Consider the following 25,499-nt stretch of genomic DNA (forward strand, 5'->3'; position numbering starts at 1 on the left):
TTCAAGTTATTTCAGAGACAGTTATGGGTTCTTCTGTTTTCACAGAGGGATATCAAGGAATATATCCACATCTATACATCAAGTTTACTTCCAATTAAAATCAGAAGATGTCCAAAACCGCCATCAGCTCTGAACTGGCAGAACAAAAAAAAACTCTGGTGAACACATTTACAGTCTGGAGAAGTCTTATCAGCAGGTGCTCTGGAGCGAAGAGTCAGAATTTGAATTTTTTGTCTCAAACACAGGAATTGTTTGATGAAAGAGATGGAGAATGGTACATGGATGTATAGCTGCAGGAAACAGTGAAGCATGATGGAAGTTGCTTGAAGGTTTGTGATTGCATTTCCACAAACGGAGTTGGTGACTTGACCAAAACTGATGACCCCTCAACACCGAGAAATATATGAAATGCCATCAGGGAGGCATCTGATTGGTTCTAACTTCATTGTTCAACACGACAATGACCTGAAACATGTGGCCAAAATCATAAAGACCAATCTACAGAAAAAAGAGGATCAGGGAATCCTGCAATAGATTGCATGGACCTGATCTCAACATCATCAAGTCAATCTGGGATTACAAGTAACACAGCCGAAGCCTGTAGTGAAACTGAGGCGGGTTCTCTAAGAATCTTGGAACAACTGGCCATGTGTGGACCTTCAGAAACTGCATACATCTGGACTTAAGAGAACGCAAAGGGTGGTCACACCAATTAAAGAGTTCACAGATTTTTTTTCCAGTTGATTGCAGTTTGTATTAAGTTTAATGATTAGTAACAACTATTCAAGGCCTTATTTTTGAAAGCATTTCCACCTCATGATACAAGTATGAAAAGTAAAAATTCAAACACAGAAGGTTGCACATTGAGGAAAAACCTGGCAATTGAAAATGTTAGGAGAAATACCTAAATTAGTAAAGTCCCTTTAGAAACATTTGAGAGAAGAATAAAACTGTTTTACTAATGAAATGGCCACAAACTCGAACATTTATTAAAGAAAGTCTGAAAAACATTAAAATAGCAACAGAAATGGGCCAAAGAATAGCCCAGACAGTGAATAAAGGCAGAGAAACGTTACATACAGCAAAACACAAACACTCATTTACATACAGAAGTGTTCAATCTCCAAGACTGTCTACTTTTATTTTATATATGGCATAATTTTCTGATAACTAACTGCCTATCATATTATCATAACCTGTTTTTAAGAGTTTGCATATTTAATATGCTATTTTGGAGCTGATATTCCTTTCAAAACAAAAAGCATCAAGTTTAGAAATTTATTTTACATCAAAATATATATGGCTAGATGTGTAACAGACACAGATAAAATCTTTTTACGTGTATTATTAAGATAAGACTGACTGATTTATAGCCGATTCCTGGCTTTCCCCCGTATTAGAGTACCATAGAAGCACTGCACCACAGCGTTCCTCCACTTGAGTCAAAACGTCTCGATGCCTAAGCCTTAAGCTGTTAGATTTGCGGCTGTCACATCCAGTGGTGCTTGGCCTCTAACACTCTGGCCAAACCACACTGACACCTGTAGCTCCAGGCTGAGCAAATGTCATGCGGGACAATGAATGACCTCTTAGAAAGAACTGGTTCCTTTAAATTAAAACACAAGATAAAACAAAGTTAACTGAACCAGCCTTTCAAGTGTTTCTTTATGTCATTTTCAAACTTGGACAGAAAAAGCTGGAAAAAAGGTCTTGCATTTCAAAAACCTTCTGCTTGTCCAAGATGGAGAAGTAGGACACCTGTGAAAGAGATCATTTTAGACATGTTAGTTACTGATACAAGACCCAAATGACACAGTCACATATATAATGGGGGATGAGAAGGGCTGGAGTCTATCCCAGCAACACTGCGTGCAAGACAAGTACTGGGTGGATCGCCAGTTCAGGGCACAGTGGGTTTAGTTAATGGACGTACATTTGTTACATGTTTGCTTCCAGCAATTTAACTGAATTATTAAAGGTTAGAAGAGTGCTGGGACGATAGGCTGTGCTTATATTTAGCAGTTACTTGGTATACTAGATTCTTTTGTCAGTAAAACAAGGTTGATTTTTGGTAACATTATTTGTTACTAACTAAAAATCATTGCTAGCTGGCGGATTCTTTGTAAACGCATTGTGAAATTTTACATTTAATTTAACTCCATTCATATTTGTGTAAGTTGTGTGCATTATTATCAAATGCTTCATGTGAGCTTTGTGAGCTTTTATGAAGATGCAAGACAACTTTGAAAAACTAAACTTGAAACACACTTCTAATCATTTGTACTTACATGTTTACTAAAATGGCATATAGATATCTTGGTATAGTTGCACAGTTATTTCAGCAGCTGCCCGATTATTTTTAGGGTTACCTCGCATATTCTTCGTGCGTCTAACTGTTCCAGGCACCGACTACCTTTAACTTCCTAATTCCAATCCCAATGTATTGGTAATCGGTGATTCTAAACTGACTTTGTAACAGTGAGTGTGCCCTCTGCTGAATTAGCATCCCATCACGTGCCGCTTCCCAGTTATAAAAATGTGGGTTCTCACATCATACATTGTTGTCACCAACACATAAGTCAGTCAACTTCCTTCTTCCCTCTCTCCTTGGCGTGTCAAATGGAAATAAACACAGCAGGAGACTTCAGATTTACTTTGTCCTTCACTTTTGTTGGTGTTAACATGATGTTATGAATTATTTTGCAAAGTTCTGACAAGCAACAGTGCAATGTTTTTATAAACATGAATGGTGTGAGAGGCCTTTACCTTTCCTCCAATGCTGAAGGATCGTTTACTAAATCCAAGCCAGAAGGGGAAGTCGAAGAGCGCTCCTACGGAATATTTTATAGCAAAGCTAGTGTTCTGCCATACTGGAGTGACTTTTTCATTGCCAACACGGATAACAAAATGCTCTTGTTCCACCCATCTTTTCAGAGCAGCTTTTACATCAACCTGTAGAGATAGAAAGACAAGGACAATGGCTATGAATATAAAGTGTTCACCACTCAGGCCATTCACACTAAAAATGCTCTCAATGAAATGCACTATTACTCAGAAGAGACCACTCACTGAATCAACTAAATTCATATGGTTGGTTAACTAGCATTCTTCACATGAATGTTCATCCAGGTGCCATGCCACGTGGCAGCCTTTACAGAGATAGATAGATAGATAGATAGATAGATAGATAGATAGATAGATGTTAGGGCCTTTTTGTAACTACTAAATGGCCCATTTGTAACCTACAGGGAACATTTGTACCTCTAGTAGGGACATTTTGTAACTTTAAGGCACATTTGTACCACAGCACAGGGAACATTTGTAGCTTGTAGGGCCTTTTTGTAACACAAGTCAGGCTCTTAAGTAACAAGCCAAAAAATGGTTATTTTGTAACACAATTGGCACTTTTGTAACACAAAAAGGTGACTTTTTAAAAAATATTTTTCTATTTATATTTGTTTTAAACATTAATCTTAACCTTAGTAGGTTCCTGGTTTTAGCACATTGTTTGTTGAAAGGCTATAGCACCATAATACTTCATGCTGGATACACTACAGTTTTAATACACAGATAGATGTGACTTTTTTTAGCTATACAGACATATTTAACTTTTATATTGAGTCATTAATGTCACTCCTGCACCCTCTCCTTCTTTCCTATTCTCTTCACTGCCAAGATAAGATGAGGTGGACTGTTAGGCCGAGCTCTAATCCTGATGGATTGTTGTTCAGGTCTTGATGTCTGATACATGAGCTAAGATGTGAGGCTTCAAGTTTTAAAAGTCAGTGTGTTGTGCTGGTAAATTCCATGTTGTATTTGTGTATTTTTGTGATCGAGGGCACACCTGCAAACATCCTGAAGTCTCACAAAGACAGGCTGATTAGGCTGAATTGGTGTATTTCTGCTTTTAAAAATGTTGTTGCTTAAGTAATTTCAATTTGAACTAAAGGTAAATTTTGCTTCCCCTCTGAGGCTTGCAAGAAGATGCAATTTGAAGAAAGAGAAATTTGTCAGGAGGATTAGGTCACTACAGAAAATATTAATAATGATTAACAATATTGTAGTTTTATATGAAAAAAAGGAAATCAAAGGCCTAGTAAATTAATGTGAGTTTTATAAAAAGTAAAAGAATTAATATAAGGAATCCTAGCAATAACGATTGATTGCTAACAAAGTATGAAGGTTTTCTTATTAAGCACAGTGACGTGTCAGAGGCCTAACACAATTCTGATTTGTGTCTCGAGTTGTTTCTGCTCCTCTCTAAGGCCCACCACACGACCACTGAGACTGCTTTATCTATGTAACACTCCACTGGAACTCAGACTAAATAGTTTTAAATGCAAAAAAGTGAATTAAAACTTTAATGGAGACAAGCCTTGTGTAAATGTGGCCAGCACCTGGTTATATGAAGTTATTGATTAATCCAACTTACTGAAAACTAGTGGGATTTTTGAATTTCTTTTCTTCTTCCCTGTAATGTGTGCTCAGAGTGCCTTGAGTTACAAAGGCCAGCTGGTCAGTGGTGGTCATCAGTTGTGCTGACTTTTCTTTTCCTTGTGCTTTGACTGGTGCTGTACACCCAAAACATATAGAAGTGCAATCACAGAATGTCAGGCAATAACTATTCTGTTTAAAAATGCAGAATAGTATTTCTAAGTTTTGAAATCCTTAAAATATTATATTTAAACTTAAATAAACTATGTTTAAAAATGGCAACATAAGGGAGAATAGTAACTGTATTATTACAGTATAAGGCAAAGACCACCATGTCACCATCCAAACTTAATTTTCACAAAGTAGTTTCTTAAGTCAAATTTGTAAAACTGAAATTTCAAATAAAACTCTACTGTACATTCACAACAACCCTCCTCCATTCACTAAACATATTTGTTTTTTTTGTAAAATAATGTATATTTTATAATGAAATAGTCCATACCAGACTAAAGTAAATGCTTTATACACTCCATCAAACAATGTAATCACAAACAAAATAACAGAGAACAAATAATACAAAAACATAATTCAGGAAAAAATATTTTTATTGAACAAAATATTACAAGTACAAATGTCAGTGTAGTTTTTTTATTAAACAAAACAATTGTCATAATAATTAAACATCTCATTCAAAATGCAATAATGAATCAGTGAAATAAACATTTCAAACTCTCAGTAACAGACTCTGACCGGATGTTAAAGCCACACATTCAGCTGACATCTTGTGATCCTGAGGTACTTCACGTTTGTTTTTCTGCGTTCAGATTTCATTCTTGTCAGACTGTGAGTGATCTGAACGTCTCTGCCATCTCCCCTCCTTCAGGGCAGCTGCCTAAACCTTTCTTCACCCTCTCTTGTACTATTGGGCCCGATGCCATGATGTGGTGGCACTTCTCCATTATCACACTGCCCCCTGAAGACCTGAAGATCCCCTTTATGGTGTTGTACAAGAATACAGCAGCTGAAAAAATCAATGAGATATATTGTTCATTTTCTGTTCTTTCCATTTCCTGACAAATTAAAGAATATGTGAAATTTAAATTATTTTATTTGTTCATTCGCTCATTTACAAAACCTGCTTATTCAAGTTTACAATCACAGTCATTTTAACTTGTACAATGTAATATTTAAGCATTTTTCTTAAGGCAGTGTAAGAAATGTGATTTGTTTTAAAGATCGATTTCTCTCTTCCATTAAAAAGGGTACAGAATCAGCCCGTCTTGGCCCTGCTCTTCTACAAGGCCAGCACGCTCTCTAATCAGATGGTCATCTTTACATTGTCTGACCTCTGAATTTCATGATTTTACAGTCATATGTTGTTAGTTCGGAATGAACCTGTCATCTTTAAAGTTTGTATTTGAACACGTTAACTCACTAACATACATGTGTGACGTTGTTTGTACTCACTGTACTTTCAGTAGTTGTTTTGTATTGAAAGGCTTCAGGCCTAACTAAGATATTGTATTCTTGTGGGTTACTTCATTGATTGTTTATCTGAATTTGACAGACCCTACTTGTGATAACATTCAGACCCCATTGCTGTATAAATCTCACAAAGCAATCATGTCATCCATTTAACCATCCACTTTCTAAACCAGGACAAGGTTGCAGGTAGCAGGAGCCTATCCCAGCAAGCAAGGACTAGAGGCAGGAACAGCATCTGTTCAGTTCAGTTGACATGGTGACACACACACACACACACACACACACACACACACACACCAGGACCAGTCTAGTATTGGCAAATACACATAACCTGCATGTCTTTGGATTGTGGGGGAGAAGCACCTGGGGAAACCCATGCAGACACAGGAGAACATGGAGACTCCACACAGGGAGGACCTGCAATGAGAATTCTGGTCTCCTTACTGCAAGAAAGCCGCACTGCCACTGTGGCACCGAGCTGAACAATCATGCCATCCAGAAGGGTTAAAGAAAATGCACAAAATATGTTAGCATGGAAAAGCATGAATTACAATTAAGTAGAATCCTCAAATTAAATGCATATTTTAGAAAAATTGTTTAACTATAGAAAGAAAAAGAAAAAAAAACTGATTGTTTCTATGCTCAAGATTTATATCAGAAGCTTTTTCATATTTCACTGGTGTGTCATATGCCTTTTCTTTAAGGCTATATTAGCTGCAATTCCTCAGCACCACTAAGCTATTTAATTAGAGAATTCATTTTTCTATAATGAATATCATCAGATGGCAGAGTAACTCAGTGGTGCTGCTCCTGCCTCATAACAAGGAGACCAAGGTTTATGTCCCAAGTGCTCCTGCACAGAGTTTTCATGTTCTCTCCATGTTCATGTGGATTTACTCCCACAGTCTAAAGACATGCAGGTTAGGTGGGTGGGTAACACTAAACTGGCCCTGATGTGTGTGTGTGTGTGTGTTCACCCTGTGAAGGACTGGCATAGGCTTCAGCTGTGTCCTGCCCTATAAGTCGGTTAGGAAGGTGGCTGGATGGAAAAATTGATTAGTATTGAATTTTGTTACAGCTTTACCTTATGCTTCAAATGCATATATGTCTGCATTTTTAAACAGTGCACTGTTATTAATGAGACCATAGGAAGCAGGTTAAGTAAAAGAATGAAAGGACAAATTTGATTAATTAGTTTACATCACAATGCATCTTAATTATATAATACATTACATGCACAAGTTAAATATGTACAAAAAAAAAAAAAACACTTAAGCAATGTACAGAAAGCACAAAACGTGAATAATCTTACCTTATATATGATGTCAAAGATTAGTGAAACTTCCAAGTTTTCGCAGGTCTTCATCCAGTGTGCTTGAAAACTTGCAGCAGCTGTCATTTCATTCACTTCGGATAGCAAGATTAACACGTTTGTTATATATATATATAACATGTATATATATATATATATATATATATATATATATATATATATATATATATATATATATATATATATATATATATATATATATTATTTATATGTGAAAAAGCTCCATTTCTCGATGTCCAAGCAAGGCTCTTCATACCTAAAATCTATTTTTCTGCGTATCAAAAATATCAGTTTATATTTCATATAGCGACTTATATTTATTATTAAAATAAAATAAAAAATATATATATTCTTGCACGACCATTACGTAAAACATATTGCTTCTGTAAAACAAAGCAGTAAAAATAAGAGACATTTAAAATAAACAGGCAAAAATATCCACTCATTACACATATCACGCAATATTCTGAAAAGGGTTAAATATTAAAATCATGTACAGTATAGTACAACGGTAATAGAAAAAAAATAGAAACATCTAGCGGGTGCTACACCGGGCGCTGGGCGCTTAAAAAGACGTCCCAACGTGTTTATCTCTTGCGAGTTTTTGATGAAGTGCCGCTAGAAAAAAAAAATAGAACCATCTAGGGGGCGCTCCACCGGGAAATGAGCGCTCATAAAGCCGTCTCAACATGCATTATCTCTTGCGAGTTTTTGCTGAAGTGCCGCTACTTGAATGGATTGTTTTCTGCTCACCACGGACCATCAAAACGATCAGGACGTTCAGAGACATTCATTTACTAATACATAAACGACACCCAGCTGTTAAAAACTGATCAGTTATTCCAAAATATGCTTAATTAAGAATAAAAGATACAAATGCTCCCGAAAGTATTTTTTTGCTTTCTGAGCAGATAAAAGAAGATAATTACGATTTAAAAAGGAAAGATGGTACATCAAAACACCCTTTTTCAATTACTAAAGGTTATTAAGTGTCACCATTAATTAAAATCACGATTTATTATAGATTTAAAATATGGAACATTAGTAACTGGGGCAGTTAAAACTGAAAAAATATTAATAACTTTAAAAATATAAAGCCAAATTGCACAATACTTTGCACATGTCTTGATGCAAGTAACACATTTTTTGAAAAAATCAGCACAATCGGTCATGTGGATCAAGAGTAAAATAAAATTTAAATTCAAACACCTTTTCCACTTCGCGCTGGGTGACAGGTCGACCTGATGGCTTATACCCTTCAGGGCATTTTTTGGACGATCATGATGGGCAATTTGGGAGGTTGTTACAGACTTAGATAATTATGTGTCATTAATAAAACGTGTGTCTTCCGCGAGATAACTGAAACTTTTTTACTTTTATCTTTTTTTCTGACAGAATCAACGGGTAGGGCTACTTTGTACCAGGAGCGAGAAAAACATGCAGTTTAAAAAAAAACAAACAAACTGTACAAGAAAAAAATATGGGAAGATTGAAAAGCAGACATGAATTAATACAAATGGCACAAAATCCATCATAAAACATCATTTTTGTTTTTTTAGGAGCCCAAAAGAGAGATCGGTACAAATGTTCCTGACGAAGCATCTAAAGATAGATAGATAGATACTTTATTAATCCCAAGGGGAAATTCACATAATCCAGCAGCAGTATACTGATACAAAGAAACAATATTAAATTAAATAGTAATAAAAATGAAAAGAATTAAAATAAAATTAATGTTCGCATTTACTCCCCCGGGTGGAATTGAAGAGTCGCATAGTGTGGGGGAGGAACGATCTCTTTAGTCTGTCAGTGGAACAGGACAGTGACAAAAGTCTGTCACTGAAGCTACTCCTCTGCCTGGAGATGACACTGTTAAGTGGATGCAGTGGATTCTTCATGATTGACAGGAGTTTGCTTAATGCCCGTCGCTCTGCCACAGATGTTAAACTGTCCAACTTTAATCCTACAATGGAGCCTGCCTTCTTAACAAGTTTGTCCAGGCGTGAGGCGTCTTTCATCTTTATGCTGCCACCCCAGCACACCACCGCGTAAAAGAGGGCACTCGCCACAACCGTCTGGTAGAACATCTGCAGCATCTTACTGCAGATGTTGAAGGATGCCAACTTTCTCAGAAAGTATAGTCTGCTCTGACCTTTCTTACATAGAGCATCAGTATTGGCAGTCCAGTCCAATTTGTCATCCAGCTGCACTCCCAGATATTTATAGGTATGCACCCTCTGCACACAGTCACCTCTGATGATCACAGGGTCCATGAGGGGCCTGGGCCTCCTAAAATCCACCACCAGCTCCTTGGTCTTGCTGGTGTTAAGGTGTAAGTGGCTTGAGTCGCACCATTTAACAAAGTCTTTGATTAACTTTCTGTACTCCTCCTCCTGCCCACTCCTGATGCAGCCCATAATAGCAGCGTCATCAGCGAACTTTTGCACGTGGCAGGACTCCGAGTCATATTGGAAGTCTGATGTATATAGACTGAACAGGACCGGAGAAAGTACAGTCCCCAGAGGTTCTCTTTTTAAATTTATTTAGAAGTATTATTGATTGCTTAAATGTAATTAGTCGTAATTAATTAATAACATTAAGATTTGGCCTCTGGCTTGTTACCATAAATTTTTGAATGAATTTTTAAACTAATATGAAGAGATGCTAGCTGTCAACACAGACCCGTGCAACCGCCTGCCTGAACTTCCTCTTGAACAAGCTGCAAACTTTGGAAATATCACACGATGAGAGTAAAAGATTTCATGGCTGCCAATGTCTATGACATCAGAGAATATTAAAAACTCTAAAAAAAATGTAAAGTAGGATGTATTAAACATTCCCGCATTTGCTTGGTAGCACTGCAATCACTGCTGCCTAAAAGAACCCCATTATGCCCTGTCAGAAGAGCTACTTGTCCGTAAATGAAATTGAGCAAAAGGATGAAGGCCCGTAAAAAGAACAAAGGTTGCATGCTCGTCTGGAGAGGTAAGAGACAAAGATCTGGAGTGAGAACTAAACGAGTTATGGCGAGCTCAGGTACTGTCATATTTGGGAACTGCAAAGAACTGGCTTACACCTTTTATTTCAGGCTCTATTTTAAAGCTGGACAGGTAGAAAGAGGACTGGAGATTTTTGTGAATGTGCAGTGATGAAAAAGGGAGCACAGTATAATTAAAACTAAATGTGTGATCCAGGAATTGAAATGTGTACTGAATTTGTCCATGTCACTGCCAGGGAAAGTAAGTTACATCATCCTGGCTGACTCCACAACAGAAATAATTCCCTCTGTATCAACATTTTGCAATGGTGAGGACTTCAAAGAAGGAATCAATGCCTATTAGGCCTGTCCCTTAATTGAACGCTGCTCTGTCCAAATATATATAAACTTGTGGCACAATCTGAGCAGGTCTGACTTCATCTTACTGCCATCTACAAGACTGTATTGACTACTCTTTGTTACCGAAGCCAGAAGTTTTTTTTTTTTAAATGTGTGCTGGGTTTGTTTTTATCATATTTATTTTTGGAGCTTCTCTAAAATTTTAATTTCCCCTTTGGGATAAATAAATAATTAGATATCTATCTATTATAGAAAGGTAGAATTGCACTCTAGTGGCTGTCCTCTTGGTTGCACATCTTCGCTCAGTGCTGTGAAACACAAACTGGGGTCACTGGATTCAGAATGCAGAGTGCAGCCATCTTAGCCAGTAGAGTTGAAGCAGAATTTTCCTCTCTTCCCAGTTGGGCTGCCGACTACTAGGGTGTCCTCTTTTTGCAGCAGGCTCACTACACTACATATTTCAGTGCATTGAACACATTTATTTTACTGTCTTTACAATAAACAAATCAAGTCAGATACAAAAATGGGTGTCTCTTGGTTATTTAATGTGGAAAACTACAAATTTCAATTACCCTAAAACTGAGCTTTAGTGCAGTGGATGCTGTAGGCCAGAATTTGTGATACTTTAACAGAGGGTTTAACTTTAAATAGTGGGTTAAATGTGAAAGCATGAAGAAAGTAAAAGCAGATATCAAGTATTCAGTAGCATTCAGAGGAGCCTGGGAAATTTAGTTTCAATGGGACTGGACACATCTTAGCATAGCTTTTATCAGAAAACACTTATTCTGCACCACAACCATCCATCCGCAATTACGGGATATCAGTCCATTGCAGTTCACACTCACACGCATACCCACACTCCATCACAAAAGTATCAATTCAGAGTCTGCAGTGGGATTTAGAAGTAAATCCACATGAATGTGTAAACTTCACATGAACCACGACCATGTTTAGAATCAGACTCTAATCTATGCAGAAGTGCCACACACACCATAACTAAAGTGGATTCAGAATGTACTCAGTCCTATTCACTTTCTGCAAACATTATTTAGTTGTAGATTTAATTTTAAATAGATAATTTTGCCATTTTTGGCAATCAATCTATACTCGATAATTCATAACGACAAAGTGATAACGTGTTTTCTGGAAAGCTTGAAAATTTATTATAAAATCAAAAAAACTGAAATCTCTCATACATATTCAGACCCCTAATTCAGTACTTTGTACAAGGGGCAATTAGAGCTTTGAGTCTTCTTGGGTAAGTCGCCACATGCTTTGCATATCTGAATTTGGTCATTCTATCCCATTCTTCCCAGCAGATCCTCTCGTGCTTCCTTAAATTGAATAGGAAGTGTCTATAAACTGTCATCTTCGGGTCTCTCCATCGATGTTTTATGGGGTTCAAGTCTCGGCTATAGGACAGGGCCATTGTCCAGCTGAAAGATGAACTGTCACTCCAGTTCACACATTCTACCTCAGGTAGAGTACATTCTGGAGCAGGTATTCTTCAATGACCCCTTGATATTTGGCTGCATTCATCCTTCCCTCAGTTCTGAGCAGTCTCGATGTCTCTCCCACTGATAAGCACCCCATAGCATGATGCTGTCACCACCATGTAGGGATGGTATTAGGCAGGTGGTGAACAATATGTGGTCCTCAGGCATTGTGCTTGGAGATCTGCCCAAAGAGTTCAACTTTTGTCTCATCAGACCAGGGAATTGTTTTCCTCATCCTCTCAGTCTCTTAAACACCATTTGGCAAACTCCAAGCAGGAGTTAGCTATTCTACCATTAATGCCTGATTGATGAAGTGCTGCCGAGATAGTTTTCTTTCCAACCAGTTCTCCCATCTCAGCAGTGGACTTCTGTATCTCTGCTAGAGTGATCATTGAGTTCTTGGTCACCTATTTAACCAGGACCCTTCTTGCCCAGTTACTCAGTTCGGCTGAACACCCAACACTCTGAAGAGTCCTGGTGGTTCCAAACTTATTCCATTTCACATTTATTGAGTCCACTGTGCACCTGAGAACATTCACAGCTTTAGAATTTTTCTATGCCTCACCACAATTTGATCACTGATGTCTTGAGAGATTTCCCTGGACTTCATGGCTTGGTTTTGTACTGACGTGCATTGTGAATTGTGTGACCTTATATAGACAGGCGTGTCCCTTTCTAAATGATGTCCAGTCAATTCAATTTGTCACATGTGGACTCCAATCACATTGTAGACATGTCTCAAAGAGATATGAAGCAAACAGGATGCACCTGAGCATTATCTGCTACAGCAAAGGTCTGAATACTTAAAATAAATAAGAGATTTTTGATTTTTAATAAATTTGCAAACCTCTTTGAAAACATGTGTTCACTTTGTCATTATGAGTTACTGAGTGTGGATTGATGGGAAGAAATATTGAACATATCCATTTAAAATTAAATCTACAACACAATAAAGTGTAGAGAAAGTAAAGGGGCCTGAATACTTATATAAATAAGAGTTCAGGTTTTGATTTTTAACACATTTCCAAACCTTTTTGAAAACTTTGTCATTATGGAGTGTAGCTTGATGGGAAAAAACGTCAAATGTATCAGTTTAAAATCAAATCTATAACACAATGTGAGTGTTCAAAAGTGAAGGGTACGGAATACTCTCTGCATCAACTTTATATAGTAGCAGTTCTTACTAATCCTAATACTGGTAGCAAAAGGTTAGCAAGATTGTTTTTGGCCCGTTCACATAAATTTCAAACTTAAGAAAAGTATGTTTTGCTGTCCACCTTAAGCACATGATGATGCCCTTTAAACACACTCAGCCATCCACCCATTTTCTAGCCTGTTCTATCTGGTTCAGTCACTTGCAATAATGGGCATGTTTTGTTATATTTATTTCGGTCTTCTTGTTTTTGAGACATTTAAGTCACTTAGTGCATTGCTGGTCTAATAACTGAGTTTATAACATGCATAACAAAGAAGTCAGTTATGCCTCTTAAAGCAAATCCAAAAATGACTCATCTGTGTAGTAATAATAATACCTGGAAAAAACATGCTGTGTTGTCAGCCAGTACAGGAAATTCGTCTACAATTAGAACATGGCACAACATACCCTTCAAATCAAAGGGGAGCACAACATAACCTGCAAATAATGCTACTCCAGTCCACTGATCTGAATTTGTGTTCAGGCCAACAGACGACACTTCAGTATGGCTGTGCATGCAACCGCGTCCCGAGATCCATGTTTTATTTCTGCTGGAACAGCAGCAGGGTCTCTGCCATCCATTAATGTGAAACATGGGTTTATAAAGTGAAAACCTGTATAAGAAAAATCTCAAATAATATTAAAAATATTGTTGTGTTCACAGGTCGTTAAACAACAGAGGTGCAGTAAAGCCAACACTCTTACCTAAATGTCAGGAATGTAACAGTTAATTACATCTTGCAGCAGATGCTTTGAATGACTGAAATTATTAAGCAAGTGTTTGTAATCTGGCAGTTGTCCATGAAGACGCCTCCACAGCTCTCAGCAGGTGCCGTCTAGTGGTGCTAGGCAGCTGTTTTCAAGGATGGCTTTGCTAAAGGATAATTCTGCAGCATTACATTGGGCTTCAAAGAACGAGCATGCCGTTCTAATCCTCGTCCCTGCCAATTCAAGTCCTTTAACCTGCCTGTGCCACAATGTTAAGAAGTAACAGTGAAAAATGATGTTGTATCTTTGCAATTTGGTATGGCATTTCATTTTTTTATATATTACTTACTCCACGTACAGTAGTTTGTAGTGATGCCTGAAAAAAATGTTTTAATCTTATATTCTCATGCATAATCAAGACAATACAATTTCTGATATGAGAGGGGTCTATGGTGACTCAATTTGGACAACTGCAAACAATATTAAAAACACCCATAAAAAAAAAAAAAATCACATGTTAATCGTGTCACATAATTCACAGATGCCTTGCAAACTCCTTCTCCCCTGAAACACTAAACTGCATCAAAGAAACACTCCACTTAAATGGACTAGTGTCCTGCTCCTTTTGCATGCAGAGCTTCCAAGACAAGCGCCACCTCCCCCTGAAACTCTTAACTGTATTAATGGAAGTCTACACCCCAAAATTATATTTGTTTATTTGTTAATTTCCCCATTTAGTTTGTAGTGATGCCAAAGAAAACTTTTTAATTTCATGTTTTCGTGCTGAACAGTGTGGTATAGCAGGTCCACAGCTCAAATTGAAAAGGCCATTTTTAAATAGATAATCGCCACACTCGCGGCTTAAAGAGGGGGGGTGGTAGTGTGGCCGGAGCGGTTCCTGGGTGCTTCATGATGCGGGCAGTCCTCGTTTAAGTGCACAGGTCAGGAGTTGTCCGCATCCATAATTGATGCCGGGAGCTGCTAATCGCTACACCTGATCCACGTCTCCTTTATATATAATAGGAGTGCAAGTGTGGAAGGGAGAGGAAAAAGAAAAGAAAGAACAAAGAAGGTTAAGGATGAAGGCAGCTGGAAGTGAGGGAGCCGGTGTGTGCAACAGAGAAAGCGAGCACTGACTCGCAGATGTATGCAGGCAGCTGGGAGAGATGAGCCCTAGCGGGGTGTTTGGCCGACACCTGGGGGCCGATGGTAGTGGTCACTCCAGCTGAGCGCTTGCTTGTATGGAGCAGGAGTGACCGAGAGAAGGTTGGCTCGCCGCAGCGATGGCAGCGGGGGTTGGAGATTTGGAGTAGATCGCCAGTGTGAGCATCCTGGCCGTTGGGGGAAGCCAAGTCGCGGTCTGGCAGGCGCTGAATGAAGCCAGGGATCAGGAGGCCACCAGACCAGTCGAGTGAGAAGGTCTGCTGCAGGGTGTAGGGTGACTCCCCTGATGCCTGGATGGGAGAAGCAGGGGAATCACCAGTAAAAGAAGGCCCCAGGCTTTGTTTTAAAAGACTGCTTCCAGCCATTGTTTTTATACCTCATTTTTATTGATCTATTTATATGATTTTTAACCTCCACATTTTTCACTAGCTTTTAATGGATTATTTATTTAATGACTTATTTGAAGCACTGCACTATTTGGACACTGTTTTTGGTTTGTTGATTTTAATAAAAGCGCTTTTGCGCCATCCCTATGCTTCATTGTGTCTCACAGTCCAGCTCATCAGTGACATTGCCGATGGTGTCACATTTAAGAGCTCCCAAACTGGAGATGGGAGTCACCAATCAACCCAACTCACACATCTTTGGGATGTGACATTCACACCATAATATCTAAAGGTTGCCTTGTCATTGTAAAAGTCTACAAACCTCGGATTAATTCTGCAACAAAGGCATAAAGAAAGTGAAAGATTACAAACATGGGAAACCATCTGATTGATGTAAAACAGTGAAGGCCACGTTTATCTGGCAAACCCAGACACTCAGACTCCTCGCTTAGTCTCTCTCCCAGTCGGCTATTAAAGGAACAGCAAGGCTTCCACTACAATCACACAGAAGTTAGTGTAGCTGTTTTATGTATTTCCGAGTCCAATGCACTTGACCTCACTTTTTGCTACGGTACACCACTGGCGTGACACTAAAAGGCACATACCTTAACACGGTAGCTTTCCCCTGCCACTGATGATATAGTGTGGTCCAGTCCTCGTTCCAGGTCCCACTTAATGAAGGGGTTATTTCCATTAATGACAACAATATAATGTTTAAGCACTGTGGGAGAAAAAAAAAATCTTTGTATAACAAAACTGACTAAAAGACATTCAACTTATTTTTTCATGCTTATCTTTGGACAGCAGAAAACTAAAATCAACTCAAAATGAAGATAATATTTCATTAAGGTACAGGATAAATATGATCAATGTTATGACTTCCTATACATAACAAGAATCTTTCCAAACACTGCTGGATCAGCCTCCACTTCTAAAATAATAATAATAATAATACATTTTATGTATCTAGCACCTTTTCTATGCTCAAGGCGCTTCATAGAATCTCATAAAGAAACAGCAGGTATATGTAACATTGGATATAGAGGTTTCATGTATAGAACATCAAAACAGATAGAAACAGGATATACAAAGGCATTAAATAGAATAAAAGACAATAAACCAGAGTAAAATACTAGACTCAATACTAAAAGAAAGCCTAACAAATAACATTATTTGAGAAATAACACACACACACAAGTTACACTGAGCAACTGGACAGAGGGGAAGACTGAAAGAAGAGGCAGAATGTCAGGTTAAAGTTAAAAGCCTTCCTGAACAGATGAGTTTTAAGTTGTTTTTTTAAAAGAATGAATGGGGTCAGCTAATCCAATTAATTTAGGAGGTCATTCCAAGGTTGGGGAGCTATACAGTTGAAGGCCCTGTCACCCATAGAGTGCAGGTTAGTATGGGGCACAACAAGACTGCCAGAATCAGAGGACCTTAGTGGACAAACAGGAGTAACTGATGTAGTCTGGTGCGAGGCCATTTAAAGCTTTGTAGGTTAATTATAGAATTTTATATTCAAATCTGGAAGACACAGGGAGCAAGTGGAGGCAAAGCAAGTCAGGTCAGGTCAGGCTGGGGAGCATGTACCGGTACAGCACGTTGCTGCACCCACAACATCACGAAACAGCTCAGGATCCCAGTTGCCAACTCCCCAGGCAGACACATGGTCCAGTCTGCTCCTCCAGAAATTACCTTCTATCTGCCGCAGCCAAGTGTTACGTGGCAACCCCTTGGTCTGGTCCAGCCACTCGGGTCCTCTGCAATGAGAATCCTGCAAGCTGGATCAACCTCTGGCAATCGCACCACATGGCCATAGTGCCGTAACTGACGCTCCCTCATAATGCAGGTAATGGGCCTCATTCCAGACTCCATGATCAACCGCTCATCGACACAAAGTCAAACCAGTGGTACCAAAGGATTCTCTGAAGAGACACAGTACTAAAGGAGTCCGGTCTTTGTCTAAGGTCACTGGACAGCATCCATGTCTTGCAAGCATATACCAAGACAGGAAGCACCAGGACTCTAAAGACTTGGACCTTCGTCCTTTTACAATATTGGGAGCACCACACCCCCCTTTCTAGAGACTTCATGACCGCCCATGCTCTCCCAAACCAACTTCTGGCTTCATTGGAAGAGCCACCAGAGACATGAATGTCACTGCCAATTAAGTAAACTTCTCAACAAGGTCGACACTCTCTCTGCAGACAGACACACTTTTGATGCCCAAGAAGTCATTAAAAGCCTGGATCTTGGTTTTTATCAAGACACTCGGAAACCCAGACACTCAGACTCCTCGCTTAGTCTCTCAAGAGCCTCGAGCCTCCTGACTTTGTGAGCAGGATGGATGTGATATGCTCACTGTGGATGGTCCATGTTGGGTCTCTTGCAGCAGAGTTTTGAATTAACTGGACATGTTACATAAGATTAGAAGCGGCATCTGTCATTAGAGATTTAAAATAGTTGATACAGGATGTGATAAAAGCATTGAAAAGTTTCTCAGAATTAGAAAAGAAGAGGAATGAGCAAACACAGGATATGTTATGGAGGTGAAAGTAGGAAAGTTTCTTAATGTGGTTTATGTGGGCGGAATAAGAAAGGGAGGAATCAAAAATTACACCAAGATTCCTCGCATTAGAAGGTCTGATGAGATCACCGTTAAGAGTGACTGAGAAGGAGCTCATTTTCTCAAGTTGTGCTTTAGTGCCAATTTGCAGGAGTTCAGTTTTGTTGCAATTTCATTTTAAAGACTTCTGCTCCATCCTGGTTGTAATTTTACTGAGACAAGTTATAAGCGGAGAAAGCTCTGATGAAGTTTCACTTTTAACATTGAAATAGAATTGAGTATTATCTCCATAAAAATGATAACCCAGTCCACAGCTATGAATGACATGGCCAAGGGGAAGCATACAGATACAGAAGAGCAGAGGGCCGAGGACAGAGCCCTGAGGAGCGGAGCTGGATCTGCTGTTGCCAAGGCTAACAAACTCTTGCCCATACAGCAAACACACACTACAGCCAATTAAGCATTGTTAATTCACCTTCCCTGCATGTCTTTGGACAGTTGGAGGAAACCAGAGAACCCAGAGGAAACTCATGCAGATGCAGGGAGAACATGCAAACTCGATGCAGCTAGGAACTATTTAATGGCGCTCAATAAAAAAAAAGGCCATCAGCATAACTGTGAACTTAGTATGCTTCTGAGGAGAGAAGAGCAAAATATGTAAAACATTACTGTTGCCATCCATCCATCCATCCAATATTCAACCCGCTATATCCTAACTACAGGGTCACGGGGGTCTGCTGGAGCCAATCCCAGCCAACACAGGGTGCAGGGCAGGAAACAAACCCTGGGCAGTGCACCAGCCCACCACAGGGCACACACACACACACACACACACACACACCAAGCACACACTAGGGACAATTTAGAATCGCCAGTGCACCTAACCTGCATGTCTTTGGACTGTGGGAAGAAACCGGAGTAACCAGAAGAAACCTACGCAGACACAGGAAGAACATGCAAACTACATGCAGGGAGGACCCGGGAAGCAAACCCGGGTCTCCTAACTGCAAGGCAGCAGCGCTACCATTGTGCCACCGTGCCACCCATTACTGTTGCTTTTTTCCATTTTCATTATTATAATTTTATGTAATCAATGACATTTAACTAAAGCTAAAGTCATATGGTACAACTTCTAGTCTTGTCTCTAGATCTCATCACTAGGCTGTATTAATTTAAATGACTGAAAATCATTATGTCACATTTACCAACTAAGTGCCAAACTTCCAGTGCAGTCGTGCCAGCCCCTTTTTTGACAGCTGCTGGAGCTGGCACTGTACAAAGGCTTAACAGGTATGGCGAGTTCAGCCTTTTTTTTTCCCAATTCTGTTGTGGTATGTAAAAGACAAGACATCAGACAGATAAGCTTCTTTTCTGGTTGTGAGTTCCAAAACGTCCACTTTCCATATTCCTTGCTGCTACATTAAATGAATTACATTTCTGGATGAGCATTCGTGCACACACATCCCACCCAAGACTACAGATAAAATCAAACAGGATCGATTTTGTCAAAAAATAGCAGAATACAGTAATCCCTCCTCGATCCCGGGGGTTGCTTTCTAGAAAATCCGTGAAATAGAAACCATATGTTTCTATGGTTATTTTTATATATTTTAAGCCCTTATAAACTCTCCCACACTGTTTATAAATATTCCCCGCAGAGTTATACAGCATAATCCCTTTGTATTCTCTTAGATATTAGGTGAGATTCATTGAAATTATGTATATAAACACACTGTTTATATACAGTAAAACCTAAATATTATTTTAAAGATTTTGAGTGTCTCCGATATCACATATGTTACAGCCATTACGATAGACAGGCCACCAGCAATAAATACGTACAATGCAACAAAAATAGTATACAGTAAATGTGTGTACAGTGACACTAAACGTACGTACATGTACTAAGTACTGTAAGTAGAAAATTAATTATGGTTACTCACCAACAATAACACGATGACTTGTCCGATAACAATGAGTTTTATTTTACTGCACAACAAAGGAGAGCGTTAAAGCCCTTAAAGGAGCCACTTCAGGCGATTGTGTAGCACCGCCGTTGTTCTTCTTCTGGCAGTCTTCAATCCAAATCCCTAAAGCAGATTCCATCCAGACTACTGCCTTATTACATCCACTTACAACTTGTTTTGCACCCTGGTTAAAAGGACACTGCGGCCGTAGATCTTATATTCCTTTCCTATTTTTAAATAAAAAGAATCGTAGCCTTTAACAAATCCAAAACGTTTACCTTTTTGGCAATCGTTAACATCTTCCATTTGAGCTTGGGCACGGCCCCTGAAGAAGTAGCAGATCGTTTTGGAGCCATAATGAAGGGCTTGACTATGCACAAAGATAAACACAAAAGAGCACAACTCTTTACACAGCGAAATACGTTGATGCTGAATGAGCGAGACGAGACTTCCTGGTTAACACTGCATTCAGCAAGCAGGAACTTAACGGCGTGCCCTGATTGGTTAGCTTCTCAGTCATCCGCCAATAGTGTCCCTTGTATGAAATCAACTGGGCAAACCAACTGAGGAAGCATGTACAGGAAGTAAAAAGACACATTGTCCGCAGAACCCGCGAAGCAGCGAAAAATCCGCGTTATATATTTAGTTATGCTTTCATATAAAATCCGCGATAGAGCGAAACCGCGAAAGTCAAAGCGCGATATAGCGAGGGATTATTGTAGTTGGACAGAGTTGCTGGGCAGGTCACATTACACGACTAGCTTCATGGAAGTACACCACTGACAACCTCTCTAGGATTATGTAAATGAAGGCCACGAGTGAAAAATAGCTGGAATTGTCATTTAGTGTGACAAGACCTTAAGAAGGATGGACAGGCAGGCAAGCAGACAGATAGACAGATACACATATAGAAAGACAGACAGATAGATCTTTACTCAGTTGTTCTACCATTTAATGTATATTCCATTCAAATCAATACAAAACAGCATTCAATTTGCTATACATTGTCCCTAAAGAAATATCGTTTCCATGTCAATATGTCTGTTGTAAGTGGCTAGTGTGAATGAATACCACATGCACTTCAGAACAGGTCATCAACCTGAAGCTAAGCATGTTTGGGCCCGGCCAATACTTGGAATGGAGACCAACCAGGAAAGCTTGGGTTGCTGCTGGAGGAGATGTTGGTGCATTTTTAACCTTATTGTTTTTTTCAACACACCGCATTACATGTCAGTCATTAACACTGAAGCAAATACAGTACAAGCAACAAACACTCGATAAGATGCAGGCTAACGTAACTGGGTGTTTATTTTCTAATTCGTACTAAAGTTCTTCTCAATGATTTTTTCCACAAAGTCACAGGTAATGGGGAGTAGAAACACAAGTACAGATAAGAAGTCCTTTAGGTAAGCTGATTTGTGTTTTATGTTAAATAAAACACAGTGATATGTTTTAACCAATTCTTGTGTATCATAGCACTAGTGAGTGTTGACTTGTTGCATGCTGGTTGGAGGTGTAAGTAAGGACATCACTGCGCTCCGTACTCCATTACAATTGCATGTGTACATTTATTTGCTTAGCAGATGCTTTTAACCAAAGCAACATATAGAAGAGGTGAATGCAATCGAGCAACAGCTTGGGGGACTGTTTAGGAGCAAGTTTTACTGGGCAAGGAAACAAAACTGATCACACAAGTGAAGAGATCAGAATAGAATGCAAGTGAATTACATGTCCTTGGTTACAAGAACCTTTTATTATAAAAATAATGTTAGTTATACAGAAATTTACCAAACAAGAGAATCTTCCAATGCTTATTAGATACATTTAGGGAGTCAGAATTTCAAATGGCGGTGGGCAGCTCATCCAACCAGCTTAGAGGTACACAGTCTGGGTTGAGATTTGATGCCACCAGACACTGATCATCAGCAGAGCCGAGTGGGTGAGAAGGAAATATGTTGGTTTTATAGTCAGAGCACAGGCGAGTTAAAAGTCTTGCCAATATCATACAGTGAGTAAGTAGTGGGATTTCAACTGGTAATCCTACAGTTTAAAGTCGTAGCCACAGCAATGCATGATTCTTGTTCATCTTCCTCCATTGCTATTCTCATTTTTATATGCGGTTGCTGTTTTTTGTTTTTTTTTTTTAATTTTTCACTAGAATTTTCCAATAGTCTAGACTTCTCCCATAGTGCCTGCTTAAAAACAGTGGCTACATTGGCCAAAAATGAAACCAGGACTCCAGCAATGATGGGTGAAAACTTTAACAATGAACCGCCATTATTCAAGCACCCTGAATATTAAGACAAAACCCACTCATTCTTTATCAACCCACTTGTCCAATTCAGAGTCAAAGAAGGCTAGTGGATATTCTGCCAGCCCTGGACACAATATGAGAAGCGGAGAGGTCTCTCTGGCACAGGACATATTGACAAACACACACACACACACACACACACACACAAGGACAATTGACAGTTTATTATGTGAAACAAAAGAAAAAAAGAAAACAAAAACCATAAAGATAGAGCAAGAATGGGTAAACTCCACAAAGACAAGGCCCAGGACTTGAACTCAGGACTCCGAATCTATCTATGAATGAATAATGCTAATCAATGTGCCCTGCAAACAACAAGTAAACAGTGCATTACTTTATGAGATGTTTGCTTTACAAACTCATGCAAGTTGTTTCAGGTTTGTCATCTAAGCCAAGAAATCAGTCAGCACTCAATGGCCACAATTGTGGGTTTGTAGCTCAGAGTCGACAGGCTGCTCATTCAATACAGAAAATAGTGTGCAGTGGGTAGGGAGTTAGATGACTGGGCCTCATTGTATTCATCTGGTAAACTAAAACAAACCTGTAAGAACATAATATTTAATATAGCAACTAAAGATATAACATCACAGAACACGTAACATGTACCAGAGGATTAAAAAAATTGTAGATGTGGCTTATTAACACAAGGCTTTTTGCTCTTCCTGTTCAAAAACATGCAGGTTAGATGCACTTGAGACACTAAACTAGCCCTGAATGTGTTAGTTCACCCTGCAATGGAATGGCACCATGCCCAGGGTTTGTTCTTGGGATAGGCTACAGCCCCACGCCCCAGCATCCCCATGACCCTGGTCTGGATTAAACAAGGTAGAAAATGTGACAAATATTGCGCTTTTTGAAATGTCTACATGTAATAGCCATACCATAGCATTCTCAAGCCTGCTCAGACCAATTACAAGCCTGAGCCCATCTAGGCAGCACTAAGTGCAATGCAGGAAAACAACCATGACACCATGCCAGTCTATCACTGGAAGGCTCACTCACATGCACACCCACCCTAATTAGCCTTAGAATATTGTAAGACTATTAGAGTCCCTAGAGTTGCGGTGACCAAATGAGGTGGCAAGTCTGGGTGGGCAGGTACCTGTTGACGTGATGGATCGAAAGGGATGCCCGTGGGATGCCCGGGGTTTAAAAGGACAAGGAAAGAGAATGAAAGACCATCTGTTGATTTTTACCTTCCTGTGTTGACTTTAACTAATTCATAGAAGAGACCATTTTTACCTGTCCCGAGACTCTATGTTAATTTTATGAAGTATTCATTTATCACACTGTTTTGCACTTGTTTGGCTGCACTTTAAATTCTATGCTGAATAAACTCCGTTAGTGCTTGTGGACAAGTAAGCTGCATGTGTGTTTACCGAGCTGATCGGTACTGACCCCTACTCTCTTTTTTGTTTCTTTTTCCGGTTTCTTCAGGCCACCACCACCTACTCAAAGCTTCATGATGCTCCAACAATGATGGACGGATTAAAAGGCAGAAGTCTACGTGACCATCATCATCATCAAGCCCTTCCGTGAGAATCCTAAATCCAAAGAGGACTGTTTCATTTATGTTAGGTAGAATGCCCAGAGGGGACTGGGCGGTCTCATGGTCTGGAATCCCTACAGATTTTATTTTTCTCCAGCCGTCTGGAGTTTTTTTGTTTTTTCTGTCCCCCCTGGCCATTGAACCTTACTCTTATTCGATGTTAATTAATGTTGCTTTATTTTGTTTTATAATTGTGTCTTTCATTTTTCTATTCTTTAATATGTAAAGCACTTTGAGCTACTGTTTGTATGAAAATGTGCTATAGAAATAAATGTTGTTGTTGTTGTTGTTGAGCTCATCCTCAGTCATGATTATCGACAGTGCAGCTGCAGCCAACTTGGGCTGTCACACTTGCTCATGGTCATACAAGGAGACCAGTTTGAATCCACAACCTCAATGTTTGAAGTCCAAAGCCTTAATAAGTACACCACACTGCTTGGATGTCTAGGTCTTTTGGATGTGGGAAGGATACGTCATGTAGACATAAGGAAAACATGCAGATTCAACAAATGCAACATCCAGGCTTTGGATTTTGGAGCAGTGATACCCACCTCAGTACCATTCCACCTTACATGTGGAAGTCTACCACAGAATCCTGCAGGATGAACTTCAAGTTAGATGGCCATTCTCACCCTCAAAATGTGTCCTCGGCCACAAAAACTTAATTTATTCTATTAAACATTTATTTTGTAACACACTGGGACGAAGATGATGAAATTGAACTGCCCTTGTGATGCGTTCTTTTGAAGCTGACAATGCTGACTCATTGTTTTTGAAGTTTGTATCACTGACTCATTGTTTTTCTACTCTTGTCATCGTCTACCACACTAGGGATTAGTTTGCTAGAACTGTTCCCTATAAATCCCTCAAATGACCATCATTTCCAATAATTGTTTGCCTCAGGACAGACTTTTATGGTTTTATTATTTTTCTTCAGCAGCCAATCAAAAAGTCATCTCCCTCAGCAACACTGGCAAAGAATGTAATAAAAAAAGTCATCTTGCCTACTGTCACTGCCTAATGTGTCCAAATAATCCCCATGGAAAACAGAAAGCTTTGCCAAAACTTTTATATGTTATCTTGCTTGAAATGTTTTTTTGTACAACCTACAGCTTCTTTTTCCATCTTTATGTTCCACTATTTACTCCGGTCCCCACAAGACATGGCATCCTAAAAGGCAGTTAATGGTAACGCTAAGCGAGTGCAGAAATGTGGTGTGTGATGGACTGAAGCCTCCTCCAGTCTCACTTTGAGCTCAGTGATGCTCGGACAGACTCTAATGTCCTATTGTAATCGACTGTCCCAACTGCCTTAATGACCACTTGGCTTCCTCTACCTGGCAATCTTTTACTTTTGGGTCCTAACAAACCTTATCATTGGGCACTGGGGATCCCACACCTTCCAGTTATCCTTCTTCCCATGCACAATAATAAAACTGAGTCAATTTATATGTAAATTTCAATAGAACATTTCATGTAATACAGTGGGTATAGAAAAGAATCACCCCCTTCGAAATATTCTCATTTTTTTTGCTTTACAGCCTTAAATGAAAACACACAAAC

General features: G+C 39.2%; 1 protein-coding gene across 1 annotated transcript in view; it reads right to left on the reverse strand.

The window, feature by feature from the left end:
* Positions 1–744: 744 nt before the first annotated feature.
* Positions 745–25,499, reverse strand: part of LOC120523975 — a 38,114-nt gene continuing 13,359 nt past the window's right edge. The window contains exons 3-5 of the mRNA XM_039745730.1: positions 16,144–16,259; positions 2,767–2,952; positions 745–1,758 (exon numbers count right to left, since the gene is read on the reverse strand). Of these exons, the coding sequence (XP_039601664.1) occupies positions 1,666–1,758; positions 2,767–2,952; positions 16,144–16,259 (395 nt within the window). The 3' untranslated portion in view covers positions 745–1,665. The remainder of the gene's footprint in view (positions 1,759–2,766; positions 2,953–16,143; positions 16,260–25,499) is intronic.

Source organism: Polypterus senegalus, chromosome 2 (assembly GCF_016835505.1).
Source record: "Polypterus senegalus isolate Bchr_013 chromosome 2, ASM1683550v1, whole genome shotgun sequence".
NCBI classification, from domain to species: domain Eukaryota; kingdom Metazoa; phylum Chordata; class Cladistia; order Polypteriformes; family Polypteridae; genus Polypterus; species Polypterus senegalus.